The sequence below is a fragment of the Myotis daubentonii genome, chromosome 5 (assembly GCF_963259705.1).
Source record: "Myotis daubentonii chromosome 5, mMyoDau2.1, whole genome shotgun sequence".
NCBI classification, from domain to species: Eukaryota; Metazoa; Chordata; class Mammalia; order Chiroptera; family Vespertilionidae; genus Myotis; species Myotis daubentonii.
The window spans coordinates 29,157,892-29,173,983 of NC_081844.1; the positions used below are offsets into that span (position 1 = coordinate 29,157,892).

A 16,092-nucleotide genomic window follows, 5' to 3' on the forward strand; every position below is an offset into this window, starting at 1 on the left:
CCATGACTCTCAAGAGGCAGAAAGTCAGGCCCTGGAGTCAGGCCGACTTGGGTGGAACCCCATCTCTGTCCCTTCCTCACTGTGTGACATTGAACAGATCCCTTCTCCTCTCTGAGCCTCCGTTTCCTCCTCTGCCAAAAGGGAGTTAAGAATAGCACCGACTCCAAAAGGCTGCGACAGGAATTAAATGTGCTGACACATGGTCATAAAAGCGACACTCTTGTTAGGTCCGGTCTAACGCCATCGACTGTAAAATGCACCGTTCTTTATTGGACCATTACAAAATGAAAAGCACTACCCATAAAATAAGGTAAAGACGGAGGCTCCATGGATTGTAGAAGATGTTAAAATGTGTGTGTGTGTGTGTGTGTGTGTGTGTGTGTGTGTGCGTGTGCGGGGGTGGGGGGTGTGTGTGAGTGAACACTCAGGACCGATGAAATGTGACAATAACTGATGATGAAAACAACAGATAACCAAGTGCTTATTGTGCGCCAGTTATGGAGCCTCATGACAATCCTATGAAGTAAATATTGATAGTCATCTAGTTTCCAGAGAGGGAAGTTGAAGCACAGAGACGGTGACTTACTAACCCCAGGTCACACAGCTGGGAAATGTTGGAGTCAGGATTTAAACCCAGGCCAGTGGATTCCAAAAGCAACACTGTAAACCGTCACTCCTCAAAGTTCTATACGTAGTAGGTGCTCCAAAAAAAAAACCAATGGGGACCACCACTGCCATGGTCACCATCATTTTCCTGCCAGGAGACTATCATCTCCTGAAGTCTGGGGCCCTCTTTTGTCTGTTCTCTCCTCAGCAGCTTCCGGTGCTGGGCTGGACCCAACCGCCAATGCCCAGGGTTCAAAGAGTGGATAACTGATTGGTTTGGAGGCCCCTCCTCAGGCACCCACCCCAGAGAGACCCCAACTTGAAAGTAAGGAAGGCGGCCCAGCTAGCATGGCTCAGTGGTTGAGCGTCAACCTATGAACCCGGAGGTCATGGTTCGATTCCCGGTCAGGGCACATGCCCGGATTGCGGGCCCAGTCCCCAGTGTAGGGTGTGCAGGAGACAGCTGATCAATGATTCTCTCTCATCATTGATGTTTCTATCTCTCTCCCTCTCCCTTCCTCTCTGAAATCAAAAAATATATATTAAAAAAAAAAAGTTAAGGAAGGAAGGTGGTTCTACTCACCAGAGATGAACTGACAGGTCCTGAGGGGGACCCTATGGACAAGAGACCAAGACTTAGGACAAAGAGCCCATCTTGGCAACAGACTTCAGGGCACTTTGTTCATTCATTCATTCATTCATTCACTCACTCCGCTGTCACTTCCCGAATGCCTATCATGTACCAAGCACTGTACTGTCCACTGGGAAGACAGTTCCAGAATTTAGTAGGAGAGGCTGGTCCCCTATCACACAATTCAGGGATTGTCCAGACACCTGTTTTAGCATGACCTCCAAGCTAAGAAAGGTTTTTAGATTTTTTTAAATGGTTGATAAAATATTTTAAAAGACTATTATTTCCCGGCACATGAAGATAATATGAAATCCATAAGCCAGGGCCCACGGGAACATGGCCACGCTCCTCGTTCACAGAGCACCTTTGGTTGCTCTGGCACCACTGTGGCGGAGGTGAGTAGCCCCAACAGAGAGCGTCTCACCCAGAAGCTGAAAGTGTGTACTGTCTGCTTACAGGGAAGGTGTGCCAATCCCTGATCTAAATAAATGTAAAAGGGCACATTTCTACCACCTCTGGTCCATGAGGAGGGCTGCCCTCAAGAGAGAGAGAGACAGAATGAAAGAGGAGGGACTGAGAGAAAGAGGACAAAGAGGAAGAAAAAGGAAGGAAGGAAGGAAGGAAGGAAGGAAGGAAGGAAGGAAGGAAGGAAGGAAGGAAGAGAGGGAGGGAGGGAGGGAGGGAGGGAGGGAGGGAGGGAGGGAGGAAGAGAGGGAGGGAGGGAGGGAGGGAGGGAGGGAGGGAGGAAGGAAGGAAGGAACAGAGGGAGGGTTGGAGGAAGGGATTGAGGGAGGGAGGGAGGGAGGGAGGAAGAGAGGGAGGGAGGGAGGGAGGGAGGGTGGGAGGAAGGAAGGAAGGAAGGAACAGAGGGAGGGTGGGAGGAAGGGATTGAGGGAGGGAGGGAGGGAGGGAGGGAGGAAGGAAGGAAGGAAGAAACAGAGGGAGGGAGGGAGGAAGGGATTGAGGGAGGGAGGGAGGGAGGGAGGGAGGGAAGAGAGGGAGGGAGGGAAGAGAGGGAGGGAGGGAGGAAGGAAGGAAGGAAGGAAGGGAGGAAGAAAGGGAGGGAGGAAGAGAGGAAGGGAGGAAGGAAGGAAGGAAGGAAGGAAGGAAGGAAGGAAGGAAGGAAGGAAGGAAGGAAGGAAGGAAGGAAGTTAAGTGTTGATGAGGATATGGAACTCTAATTGCATTACTAGCCAGAATGAAAATGGTTCATCCTCTATGCAAAACCAGATAGCAGCAGTTCCTCAAAAAAATAAAATCACCACATGGCAAAGCAGTTGCTCTTTTGGATATACCCTCAAACAATTGGAAACCGGACTCAGATATTTATACACCCCCGTTCACAGCTGCATTATTCACACTCGCCAAAAGGTGGCAGCAGCCCAAGTGTCTACCCTGGGATGAATGGATAAGCAAGATGTGGCCCATGAGACAATGGGATACTGCGTAGCCTTAAAAAGGAAGGAGATTCTGGCACACACCACAGCATGGGTGAACCTTAAACTCGTACTAAGTGACGTAAGCCAGACACAAAAGGACGGATGCCGTGTGATTCCACTCGCAGGAGGTCCCGAGGGGAGTCAGATCCACAGAGACAGAAAGTAGATGGGAGGTGCCAGGGGCTGGGGGAGGGGAATGGGGAATCAGTGCCAAATGGGGCCAGAGGTCAGCAGAACCTCAAGTTTGAGAATGACCTGCCATGATGGGTAGCTCCCTCCCTATCTTAGGGGTCTCCCCAAGCCTGCCTGCCCTCTCAGAACCCCCTCTGGACTCCCCTGCCTTCACTCCGTCCAGTCTTGAGGCACTCACATGCACGTAGGGCTTGACCCTGTTACAGGGAAACCAGCCAACTTCATTGGTAGCTGTATTCCTGCCCTAAAACGCCAGGAGGGAAAAACATGGAGAGAGAGGTCATAGGCATCTGCTCGCATGTGTGTCCATCTTTCTATTTCATGGCCACTCTACTCTGCCCGTCCATCTCTGTCTCTGTGACCTGGATGACCCAGAATGTGCCTAGCAGTATCGACTTCCTGGGAAGACAGCCAGCTCAGAAGGGCCCGGCCAGCCTTGGAAATCTCTGCCTACACCACCCTCCCCAGGCGCCTCCTCCAGACCAGCCTTGCCTCGCCAGAGTGCAGGGAGGCCATGACCCCACTTCCCAGGGTCACCCACACCCTTGACCCCACACTCGGGCCCTTCTCCCTCACCCCCACAGCCCCAGCCTGTACCTCCCACCAGTTCTGCTCAGCCTCGGCCTTGGTGAGTTCTACGATGTCTCCAGGGTTGAGCCGTAGAAAAGGTCCCAAGGCTCCCGGGGGTGGAGGAATCCCGTAGTACTCCTGGCAAACCTCCATCTTGGGCAGCCCTGGAGGGGAGGAGAGAGACTGCCATCTGAGTCCCACCGTGGGCTGGGTACTCAGAGATGCTCAGACCTGAGTCTCACCGCCCCCCGGGGCAGCAAACTTTATAAAAGATTGACAAGACCAAGTGGTGGCCAGGATGGGGGCACCTGGAACTCTCCTCCTACATTGCTGGTGGGAATCCACTTTGGAAAGCTGTTTGCAGCCTCCACTAAAACTAAACAGATGTCTACCCAGCGATCCAGCAATTTCCCAAGAGAAATGGAAACACATGTCCACAAAAGTCATAGGCAAAAATGTTCCCAGCAGCTTGGTCCACAAGAGCCAAAAACTGGCAACAAACCAAATGTCCTCAATAAAATGGATAAACAGCCCAGCTGGTGTGGGCCAGTTGTTGAGTGTCGACCTATGAACCTGGAGGTCACGGTTTGATTCCCGGGCAGGGTATATGTCTGGGTTGTGGGCTTGATCCCCAGTGTGAAGCACTGTAAGAGGCAGCCAATCAAGGATTCGCTCTCATCATTGATGTTTCTATCTCTCTCCCTCTCCCTTTCTTTCCCAAATCAGTAAAAAAAATTTTTTAAACAAATTGGATAGAGTGTGATATAATCATACAGTGGAATATTATACAGCAATGAAGGTGAACAAGCTACCAGCAACCACATCAATGAATCTCACCAATATTGTGCTGAATAAAAGAAGCCAGATGTAGTAAGGGCACATACTGGATATATGCACACATACACATCTTCATATGTATTTCCTCCTATTGAGCACATTTCGGTTGTTTCTAATTTTTTACTACTGCAAATAAAGCTGAAATATGTATACATGTAGGTATATCAATATAAATAAATAATAGACATGAAATCTGACTCTTTACACTGACTCTGCATGACTATTAGCAAATGGTTTATTTCTCTCAACCACACAAAATTTTCACTTCTTTCATAACGCTTTGCCTCCCTGCCTCCTAGCTTTTGCACATGCTGTTCCCTCTGCCTGGAATACACAGTGCGCCATGCTGACTCACCCAGCTCATTCTTCTTTTTGTCCTGAGCCCGGCGATGTAGCCTATCCTGGAGGGAGAGACCAAGAAAACCAGCGTGGCTACCTGAGCCCAGCCTGGGGACTCCTCAGCCCCTATCTGAGCACCCAGAGAAGGGCCATGCCCACTGCTGGGGTCTCCCGAGGCCTCCTGCCATTACCCCCCAGTATTTCCAGGCACACACAAAAGTCTTACCTTCTTCATAGTTCCAGCAAAATCTATGGGAGGGAAAAGAAAGGTCAGGATGGGAAATACCCCACGCAGAACCAAGCCCACCCCTGCCCTGTCTCCCACTGGTACCTTGCCCATGGCGGCCACAGGGAGGGACCCTCCCCAGACACTCTTTGTGTGCAGGTGCCCGGCACCGATGACAACGGTAGCCCTGATAGAAGGTGCCTCTGGCATGCAGGAGATGAGATAAAGGAGAGTCAGTGCCGTTGATGAACACAGCCAATCATTCACCATTAACATGAAGGGTTGGATACTCTTTAGAGCAGGAGAGAGATGGAGAAGCTTAAGATCAAAGGAGAGCCTCCCACCTCCCCACGCAGGGGAGCGATGGCTGGAGGAGTCCCTTTAAAGAGGAAGTGCTGACCAAGCCCAGGACCCAGGCCCATCCTCTCAGACTCCCACCTCAGCAGCATCTGGCAAGCCTTGCAGGACGTGGTCTCCTCGAAGGAGAACATCTGGAAGTCGTGCCCGTTGGCTGTGGCATTCTCAGGGTAGATGTTGGAGCTACAGAGGGGAGACGGTTCCACACGATGGAATAGTACTCAGCCATAAAAAAGAAAGTGCTCGTGCATGCTGCCACTTGGATGTGTCCGTACTTCCTTCCTTTTCACAGCTGAATACCATTCCACTGCATGGATATATTGAATTGTGTGTAGCCATTCATCTACTGATGGACATCTGGGTTGTTGCCATCTTTTAGCCACTGTGAATACTTTGGACCAGTGCTGCTATGACCATGGGAGGAGACAGAAAGCATACTGATGGTTGCCAGGGGCTGGAGGGAAAACTGGGGAGTAGCTGCTTCACGGGTGCAGGGTCTCCTTTCGGGGGTGGGGATGAAAATGTTTTGGAATTAGAGGTCATGGTTGCACAAGAATGTGATGCACTAAATGCCTCTGAATTGTACATTTTAAATTGGATCAATTTTTGTTATGTGAATTTCACTTCAAGGGGAAGAATAAAAAAAAAAAAAAAGGAGGAAGAGGAGGAAACAGTTCTAGGTTGGTAACCAAAGCTTGCACAGAACCTTGGCATTCTGGGGATGCAGACAGCCTCCAGCCTGTCCCTCCCATTTTCCAGATGGTGAAACTGAGGTTCAGAGTAGTCCCACAGAATGTCAAAGAAGGTGTGAGACAAGAGCATAGAATTGCCTCTCAGCCCCTGCACCTGTGGGAGTCCTCTGAGGGTATAAGGATGGAGGAGGAGGGGTCTCACATGGCCATCTCGAACTGTTCCATCCACTTCTTCTTCAGTTCTCGCGTCTTGAAGAACAGCTCATAGCCCTGAGCACCTTGGTCCTCGATCAGGAGAAACATGTGAGTCCACTGCAGGGAAGCAGGGTTCAGAATGAAGTACCCACCCTGCAGAGGGTGGAGCCACATGCCCACCACCCCTACCCCTGTAAGGAGAAAACGGTGGGTCCAGTACCTGCCTCTCTGCCCCCAGGAAAACATGCATTTACCATGGCAAAGGGTTGCCCACGACACACCCACATATCTAAAATCACACACACACACTCACGTCCGAGACAAATGCTCACGGGCATTGCAAAGGCCAAGAGGCGTGTCTCAAGCACTGGTGCTTCCCAGCAATGGGGGCCCCAGTTCTGGCCTCAGAACCCCACCTTCTTGTTGTCACGCTCTCCCGAAGAGTCATCTCGAACCTGGAAGCTGTGCAGGTTCACAAAGTCCTTGAGGTCATAGGAGTCCCCTCGGCGCTTACAGATGAGCAGGGCTTTGTCGAGCAGGAAGGCGTACCTGGGAGCAGCTGGGTCAGGTGCTTCTGCCTGGCTTCTCCCAACAGTCCCGACCAGCTCTCTGCCTGGTTCCTTCCACCCTCCAGGTCCACCCCGCTGTCCATCTAGGTCCTACAATTCTAGGACTCTTACCCTTCTCTTCATGGCCAACTTGGCCCTGCCCACCTGCCCGTCTTGCCCTCACCCATGTGTTCCCTGCTGGCCCGGCCATCTGCTGGTCTTGGCTCCACACAACAATGCTGTCTTCGCCTTGTCCATCTAGATTTCACCCCCTGGTCCGGGTGGTCCTACCCACATGTCTATTTAGAAACCTGGCTCCGCCCATGCCGAACCTCCACCCAGATGTGTTAACTCCACCCACCGACCTACCTAAGAACCTGGGCCCGCCCCCACCCAGGCCTCGCCCACCTGTCTGTCTTGGAGCGGCGCTCCACAGAGGTGATCTTGAGTTCCCCATCGATCTTGGGCCGGCCATAGTGGGCCAGAGACTGGTCCTAGGCAGCAGGCAAGGAATCCGGCAAGGGGCCACCAAGGAGGAGACCAAACTCCCTCCCTGCATGGCCACGCCCCTGGCCCTCCCAGCCCCATCCCCTCACCAGGTTCTCAATAGACAGCTGGAAGTTGGTGATCTGCCGCAGCGTCTCATTGTCCCGCTTGACCTCATTCACACACTGTGCCAAGTCCTGGGGGTTAGCCAGGTGTGAGTCTGGGCACCCTCAGCCAGCCCAGCCCCCTAACTGGCCAGGGATAGGGTCAGCCCCCATCAGGGCCAGCAAGAGTCTTAAAATCAGTGTCCAGCCTGTCCAGTGTGGCTCAGCATCGACCTATGAACCAGCAGGTCACGGCTGGATTCCTGGTCAGGGCACATGCCCAGGTTTCGGGCTCCATCCCCAGTGAAAGGCATGCAGAAGGCAGCTGATCAATGATTTCTCATCATTGATGTTTCTATCTCTCCCTCTCCTGTCCTCCCTGAAATCAATAAAAATGTATTTTTAAAAAGACAGTGTCCACAGCATTTCAATAACTGATCACACAGGCATGGGGCCCTATGGGGGGAGGTGCTGCCCATGGATGTGACTGTGTCTGGGTGGCACTGCACTGTGCTGTCCTGAGTGCATGTGACTGACACCCCTGCGTGTGACCACTCACCCTCATTGCATCCAGGGCGAGCCGCAGATTCTCCTTCTCCATTGCGTCCTGCGTGTGTTTCACCAGCTCCTGCATGACCCACAGAGGCAGACATCACCTGGGCCTGTCCTCTCCCCCCAGGCCTTCCATCCTTACCCCTCCTTCTGCTGTCCCAGGAGGCCAGGCATGGTCCCAGTGACCCTCCCAGAGGGCCCTAGAGTCCAGCCTCCAGAAGCCAGCCCCACCCTCACTCCTATGGCACAGGGAGGTAGAGATGCCAGGCCCATAATCTTTGGACCTAGGAGGCCCCCAACTGTGCACCTGGAGAAGGAGGTGGTACTTGAGCACTCGCTGCATTGGCACCATCAGCAGGTCCCGCAAGGTGAACCGCCCATTGTTTGCTCGCTGAGAACATTCCTGGGGGATCAGAGAACCAGATAAGCAAGACGAGGTGGAGGCAGGTATGGATTTTTCTAGAGCGAGAAGCATCCTATCTCCCCTGAAGAAGAATGCCATGGGATAGAGGCCCAGGCCCCACCAGCTGAGTGGGGCTGGGGAGAGGTGGAGGGACAGGCTGGATGCACGGGGCACACAGTATTCCTCACCACCCCTGCCCTCTCTGTGCTTCCACCACACATGGGGCCAGGTTGGGGGCGAGTCCAAGGTCGGAGCTCAGTGTGAATTTGGAGCTCAGCCCAGACTTAGTACACAGTCAGGACTGGGGCTCAGCCCAGGGCTGGGGTTCAGTTTGGAGTCAGAGTTCAGCTCAGGGTCAGGACCTCAGCCTGGCGTCAGGGCTCAGTGCTTCAGTCCATTTCCTCTTGCTCTAGTACCTCCTTCCCCAAACCCCCGATGGGAAGATCCCTGGCTGCACTGAAGCAGAAAGCGATGCCATCTCCTACTCTGTGTCCTCCCTGCTGCCCCAGGACCCGTGAAGGAGTGGGAGAGCACCCCCCCGCATTGGGGCCCGGCCCCGACCTCCAGCTTCATCTGTACATCCTCCCGGGCGCTGGCTACGCGGTCCAGGTGCTTGCTGGCCGACTCCACCTGGCTGCAGTAGCGGCCATAGATGAGGAACCTGCGGGAAGGGGACAGGTAGCAGTGGCCGGACGGGTAACGGTGGCCGGCACCAAGGTCAGGCAGCTCTGGACGTCAGTCCCACCCGGCCCACCTCTTCCCAGCGGGGTGATGCTGAGCCTCCATCTCCCTGTCTATAAAATGGGCATAACAATAGCATTTCCTTAACGGGGCTATTATAGCATTAAACAAGATCATGCACAAGAAGCTCTTAGCACTGGGCAAATCATCTCTGCTCAGTGTTCATTTACTTAATAAACTTATTGAGCACATACCATGTGCCAGGCCCTGTGCTGAGCACTTTAGGTATTGATTGACCAGTCCTGTACCACACGGACTTTACAGATACGAAGCAGAAGCACAGAGATGTTAAGTGACTTCCCAGAACCACACACAGCTCGTCAAAGGCAAAGCCAGAGATTGAACCAGAGATGGGTAGCCCCTTGCGCATGAGCAAAGAACGAAAAACCCTCCCTGTCCAGTGGTCTCTACAGGCAAAGCCCCTCAAACGCCCCGCCTGGGCAGGGCAGGGTGACCTTCAGGGGTCCGGCTGGCCTCACCTCTCCTTGTATTTGATGAAGACCTGGTAGAGGGTAGGTGCACTGGTGGTGGCCAGGGCCTCCTTCATCTCCTTCAGGAAGTGAGTGTGCACGCGAAGCAGGTCCTAGTCAGAGGGAGGGGTGAGGGCCGGGCAGAAGCCTGGGGCTCAGGAGAAGGGTCAGCCACTCGCCCCGTGTTGCCCAATTCCCAAACCCCACACTCCCGGGACAGACGGGGCCAGCGGATGGCTCCCGGCTGACAGCAGCCCCGGAAGGGGGATCAGAGGCCCGGTGAGCCAGATGGGGCAGGGGGGCTGGGGACAGGCCGGTGTACCTCGATGTTGATGAAGATGATCTCTATGTCTTCAGGTTTGAGGAACCGCTGCAGGGGCTTCATGAAGTGCTGCAGGGAGGGGAGAGGGGGATGGGGAGGTGGGGCCCTGTCTCCAGCCCCGTCCCAGAGAGGCAGGGACAGGGAGGCAGAGCTGGGGAGAGGGAACAGAGAGACCAAGAAAAAAAGAGACAGCGATAGGGAGAGAGAAAAGAGAAAGACAGAGACAAGGACACAAAGGCAGGCAGAAAGAGAGACAGAGATGGAGAATGTGCACAAGCGAACATGTACGTGACTGTTCGCAGCAGTTATTCACAACATCTGCGAGTGGGAACAACTGAGTGTCCATCAGTGGGTAACAAGACGCGGTCCATCCCCACACTGGAATGTCACTCAGCCATGAAAAGGAGTGAAGGACTGACGCTCACTGCGACGGGGATGGGCCTTGAGCACATGATGCTCCGTGAGAGAAGCCAGACACAAGAGGCCACAAATTGTGTGATCCCATTTATAGGAAATAGGCAAAATAGGCAAATTCAAAGAGACAGAAAGTAGACTACTGGTTGCCAGGGGCTGGGGGAGGGTGGGGACTTAGGGGGAGGGATGGATAAGGAGTATGGGGTTTCTTTGGGGGATGATGAAAAGGTTCTCAAATTAAATAGTGGCGATGGTTGCACAATCTTGTGTATAAACCTGAAGCCAGTGAATTGTGCATGTTACATGGATGAATTGTACGGTATGGCAAGTACACCTCAATGAAGCTGTCTAAAAAGCAATGGCCAAAGGAAATAGAGCAAATAGAAAGTCAAAGACAATAATGGAGACAGAGATCAGGATACACAGAGGGAAAGAGACAGATGGAGAGAGAAACAAGACAGGGTGAAAGCCATAGAAAACCAGGGAGGCAGAGAGACACACACCAAGTAGGGCGTGGCCCCACAGGCACGGGACAGGTGGATGCACGCATGCGCCTGGCAGGGGCGGGGTGGGGGCATCGCACCTGTTGGATGGAGCCTAGCGTGTCCGTGTACTTCTCCTCCGTCTGCTGGATCTCTCGCAGGCAGCAGCACCGCTTGTCATAATCTGTCATCTTGGGCTGAGAGCGGGGAGGAGAGGCCGGTGTTGGGGGACCCGGGACTGCCCTTTGCTGTGCACCCATCCAGGCCCAGTCCTTCACCCCCACACACCGGCATGGGCACCGGCTCCGAGCGCATGAGGTCCTCATAGATCTCGTCGCCCTCGGCCTCCTCGTTCTCCACGCAGTCATACAGGTCCTCATCTTCCTCCACGGTGTCGCTGTAGGACGCAGAGTCAGGCAGGGCCTCAGGGGCCCCCAGGCCAGGGACCCCTCAGACCCCTCCCAGATCAAAGCGGTGGCCCCTTAAACCCCAACGGCAGGATCATGTCCCCCTCAAACCCCCTGGCCCCTCAGACCCCCAGGGCAGGGCCTGGTGCAGACACTCACTCAATCTGGTCGGACAGGCCGCTGTAGATGTCTTCATCCCCCACACTCTCCTCCTCCGTGGGGAAGGGCCTGGGGGAGCCAGGATGGTGTGAGCCAGAGGCCGGAGGGCCAGGTGGGGAGGGGGGTTTCAAGGACGGGGAGGACAGGGTCAGCCCAAAGCTGTCTGTCACCTCAGCGGTTACTCACATGATCCCCTTGTTCTGGGCAATCGGGGTCCAGGACAGGGCGGACAGGGTGTAGATGACCTGTGACGAGTGCGGTGTTTTGCTCAGCAAGCCCCTGGCCCACCCACATGCCAGAACAGCCTTGCACTCCAAGTAGCTGAGGCTGCACCTTGACTAGACACCCCCCCACGCCCGCCCTCAGGCCTCTGGGAGCCTAAATCAGGATGTCCTCCACCTTCCCATCCCCCCATGTCAGCATGCCAGCATTCCTGTTATTCTGTTTAATTCCCATAAGCACTCAAAGAGGATGGGATGATATTACTCCCTAGGACTCAGAGAGGTGCGGCCACATATCTGAGGTCACACAGCTAGTGGTGAAGCAGGGACTCGCACCCGATTCCACGCCTCCTAAGCCAGACTCTCTGCACTTGGACCTGGTAGGGCACATCGGTCCTTCCCCTACCTGCTCACAGCCTGCCTGGTGTCGATGTTCATGGAAATAAACTCAAACCCAATCTGTGGGCTCTACGCGCCCAGCTCACCTTCCCGAAATCCTGCACATCGAAGAGGTCAAAGGCCTCAAAGAGCTCACTCCTCTTGAGGCCAAACTTCTCACAGCAGGTGGACAAGAAGGTGCGGATGTTCTTAAGGCACAGGAACTGCGGGCAGAACAGTAATGAGGGCGGGAAGCAACGGGACGGGGAGGAGCCGAGCCCCTGCAGTCTGACTTGGTGACCCGCTCGGAAGGGGAGCCTAAAGCACAGCCCCCTCCGTAAGCCACCCCCTCTTCCGGTAAAGACCAAGCTGTCCCTGAAGCCAGAGCTACCCCTCAACTTTTTTAGTTCACATGACATAAAGTTAACCACAAACTGGTAACCAAATATCTTCTATCATATATATATATATATATATATATATACTAGAGGCCCGGTGCACAAAAATTTGTGCACTCGGGGTGGAGAGGAGGTCCCTCAGCCCGGCCTGTGCCCTCTCGCAGTCTGGGACCCCTCGGGAGATAACGACCTGCTGGCTTAGGCCTGCTCCCGGGTGGCAGAGGGCAGGCCCAATCTCTAGTTGCAGCCCCTGGTCTGGCTCACAGCAGGGCCGATCGGGGAGTTGGGGCGCCACCCCCTGTCATGCACAGAGAAGGGCAGATTGGGAGGTTGCGATGCCACCCCTAGTCACGCTCAGGGTAGGTCCGATTGGGGGGTTGGGGCACCACCCCCTGTCACACTCAAGGTAGGGTCGATAGGGAGGTTGCGGTGCCACCCCCTGTCACGCACAGAGCAGGGCCGATCAGGGGGTTGGGGCGCTGCCCCCTATCACGCACAGAGCAGGGCCCATCAGGGGGGTTGGGACTTCATACCCTGTCACACACAGAGCAGGGCCGATCAGGGGGTTGAGGAGCTCCCCCCTGTCACACACAGAGCAGGGCCGATCAGGGGGTTGAGGAGCTCCCCCCTGTCACACACAGAGCAGGGCCGATCAGGGGGTTGAGGAGCTCCCCCCTGTCACACACAAAGCAGGGAGGATCAGGGGGTTGGGGTGCTGCCACTGTCACACTCAGGGCACGGCCGATGGGGGCGGGGTGGGAGTTGGGGTGCCGCACCCTGTCACACACAGAGCCGCAGAGAGATCAGGGCATTGGGGAGCTCCACCCTGTCACACACAGAGCAGGGCCGATCAGGGGGTTGGGGCGCCGCACCCTGTCACACACAGAGCCGCAGGGCGATCAGGGGGTTGGGGAGCTCCCCCCTGTCAGGAACAGAGCAGGGTGGATAGGGAGGTTGTGGCCCCGCCCCCTGTCACACACAGAGCCACAGGGCGTTGGGGGGGGGGGCTTTGGGCGCGGCCCCCTGTCACGCTGATCCCAGTGCTGGGAGGCCTTGTGGCTCCGCTGATCCCAGTGCTGGGAGGCATATTACCCTTTTACTATATAGGATAGAAGCCTGGTGCACGGGTGGGGGCCGGCTGGTTTGCCCTGACGGGTGTCCTGGATCAGGGTGGGTGTCCCGCTTGGGGTCCTGGCCAGCCTGGGTGAGGAGATGATGGCTGTTTTCATCTGATCACACCCCCTTTAGGGTGGGGGTCCCGCTTGGGTGCCTGGACAGCCTGGGTGAGGGGATGATGGCTGTTTGCAGCTGGTCACACACCCTTCAGGGTGGGGGTCCTGCTTGGGTGGCTGGCCAGCCTGGGTGAGGGGCTGTGGGCCATTTTCAGGCTGGCGGGTGACTGAAGCTCCCAACCTGTCCTTTTTTCCTTTTTTTTTTATTCTGGGCCAGCTTTAGCTCTGAGGCTCGGCTCCAGCTATGAGACCTCTGCTGCTGAAAGCAGATTTCTGGACTTTGTTTACTCTTCTCTATTTGAAACAATGTTGCGGTCCTGCTGGCTGAAGCCCAGGGTTTTGTTTAGCTTTTATATGTGTTACAATGTTGCTTAGAGTGCAGCTGAGAGGCCAGCAAGGCAGGCGGGGAAGCTTGGCTTCCTCCATCACTGAAGCAAGCAAGCCTCCCTGTTCGCGTCAGCTGCCTGGCTGCCGGCCGCCCTCTTGGCTGGCAGTTAATTTGCATATCTCCCTGATTAGCCAATGGGAAGGGTAGCGGTCATACGCTAATTACCATGTTTCTCTTTTATTAGATAGGATATATATATATATATATATGTATATATATATATATATATATATATATATATATAATGAAGTAATATGCAAATTAGGCCAGGACGCTATAACGGTCATGACCAGCTCAGGAGAAGGGGCTGGGCGCGGCCCGGAGTCTGAGAGAACAACACACAGGGGGGCCGGCCCCCAGCCCCAGCCCCACTATGGCGCTGGGCTGCTGGGGCCGGAGTGAGTGGAGACACAAACCCACAGCGGGGCAGGGTTCAAATTTGATCAAGGGCATGTACCTAGGTTGCAGGTTCCTCCCTGGCCGGGGCCCAGGTCAGGGCTCATGCAGGAGGCAACCAATCAAAGTGTCCCTCTCACATTGATGTTTCTCTCTGTCTTTCTCTCTCTCTTCCATGCTCTCTAAAAATCAATGGAAAAATATCCTCAGGTGAGGATAAAAAAAAAAAAAAAAAGAAATGTCATAGCCTATGAAAGAGACATCTTGAAAATGCCTAAAGACAGTTGTCATTTTCTCGTGGTGAAGGGACTGGAGTCTGTGTTGATGAAAACACCTTGGTGGCTGTGGCGGCCGCAGTGGCAGCTGCCTGGCTGCCGGCCGCCCTCTTGGCTGGCAGTTAATTTGCATATCTCCCTGGGGGTGGCGCCTTCCCCTGATCAGCCTGGTTGCCTCCCACAGAGGGAGGCCCACGGGGAGCGGGTCTAAGTCCTCAGTAGGACATCCCCTGAGGGCTCCTGGACTGTGAGAGGGAGCAGGATGAGCTAAGGGACCCCCCCCCCCCAGTGCACAAATTTCATGCACCGGGCCTCTAGTGCTATAATAAATGCAAATGAATATTATTCAGCCATTAAAAAGGAATGAGGTTTTGATTTATGCTACCACATGGATGAACCCTGAAACATTATGCTTGGTGGAATAAGCCAAACACATAAGGACAAATACTGTATGATTTTATCCATATGAGATCCCTAGAGGAGTCAGATCCACAGAGACAGGAAGTAGATGGTGGGAGCCAGGGGCTGGGGGAGGGGGATGGGAGTTAGTGTTTAATGGGCACAGAGTTTCAGGGTTTTTTTTGTTTTTTGTTTTTGTTTTTTTTGAGTTTCAGTTTTGAATGATGAAAAAGTTTTGGATATAGGGGTGACGGTCACACAACAATGTGAATGTATTTAATGCCACTGAATTATACATTCACAAATGGTTAAAATGATAAATGGTCATTTTATTTACATATCATTAATATATTTTGATACATATTTTATTTATAAAACATATATTTATATCATTTTAGTTATATATAAATCTATAATAATAAAAGCGTAATATGCTAATTAGACCAGACAGCCGAATGACCTTCCAGACACCCTTCCAGATGACCTTCCGGACGAGGGCCAAGGCAAGCTGCGAGGGCCGAGCCCCCCTTGAATGATATATATTTTACCACAAAGAAAAAGTTTAACAATCATTTTGAAGTATACACTACAGTGGCATTTAGTACATTTGCAGCTATCACCCCAGTTCCAAGACATTTTTATCACCCCAAAAGGAAACTCATACCCATTAAGCAGTTACTTTCTATTCCCTACTCTTCTCCCTTCCTCTTGGCAACCGGTAGTTTGCTTTCTGTCTCTTGAATTTACCTATGTCCATCCACTGATAAATGGATAAACAAAATGAGGTATATCCATACAATGGGACATTATTCAGCCATAAAAAAAGGGCAAAGTTGCCCTGGCTGATGTGTGTCAGTTGGTTGGGCATTGTCTCATGCACTGGACGGTTGCTGGTTCGATTCCTGGTCAGGGCACATGCCTGGGTTGTGGGCTCAATCCCCATTAGAGAGCGTGCAGGTGGCAGCTAATCAATGTTGTGCTCTCACATCAATGTTTCTCTCTCTAAAAAACAATTTTTAAAAATCGTTAGCCCTAGCCATTTTGGCTCAGTGGATAGAGTGTTGGCCTGCAGGCTGAAGGGTCCCAGGTTCAATTCTGGTCAAGGGCACATGCCAGGTTTTCAGGCTCAATCCCCAGTAGAGGGCGTGCAGGAGGCAGCCAATCAATTATTCTCTCTCTTCATTGATATTTCTATCTCCCTCTTCTTTCCTCTCTGAAATCTTAAAAAAAAGG

General features: G+C 53.4%; 1 protein-coding gene across 1 annotated transcript in view; it reads right to left on the minus strand.

Moving 5' to 3' along the window:
- VAV1 (vav guanine nucleotide exchange factor 1) overlaps positions 1-16,092 on the minus strand; it is a 57,801-nt gene that overhangs the window by 10,939 nt on the left and 30,770 nt on the right. Inside the window, exons 2-22 of the mRNA XM_059696928.1 lie at positions 11,879-11,995; positions 11,359-11,417; positions 11,173-11,241; positions 10,895-11,003; positions 10,708-10,803; positions 9,711-9,779; positions 9,398-9,501; positions 8,739-8,838; positions 8,082-8,177; positions 7,782-7,850; positions 7,229-7,315; positions 7,041-7,126; positions 6,501-6,633; positions 6,092-6,201; positions 5,279-5,380; positions 4,946-5,043; positions 4,841-4,863; positions 4,631-4,676; positions 3,466-3,602; positions 3,047-3,112; positions 1,190-1,221 (exon numbers count right to left, since the gene is read on the minus strand). Of these exons, the coding sequence (XP_059552911.1) occupies positions 1,190-1,221; positions 3,047-3,112; positions 3,466-3,602; positions 4,631-4,676; positions 4,841-4,863; positions 4,946-5,043; positions 5,279-5,380; positions 6,092-6,201; positions 6,501-6,633; positions 7,041-7,126; positions 7,229-7,315; positions 7,782-7,850; positions 8,082-8,177; positions 8,739-8,838; positions 9,398-9,501; positions 9,711-9,779; positions 10,708-10,803; positions 10,895-11,003; positions 11,173-11,241; positions 11,359-11,417; positions 11,879-11,995 (1,808 nt within the window). The remainder of the gene's footprint in view (positions 1-1,189; positions 1,222-3,046; positions 3,113-3,465; positions 3,603-4,630; positions 4,677-4,840; positions 4,864-4,945; positions 5,044-5,278; positions 5,381-6,091; positions 6,202-6,500; positions 6,634-7,040; positions 7,127-7,228; positions 7,316-7,781; positions 7,851-8,081; positions 8,178-8,738; positions 8,839-9,397; positions 9,502-9,710; positions 9,780-10,707; positions 10,804-10,894; positions 11,004-11,172; positions 11,242-11,358; positions 11,418-11,878; positions 11,996-16,092) is intronic.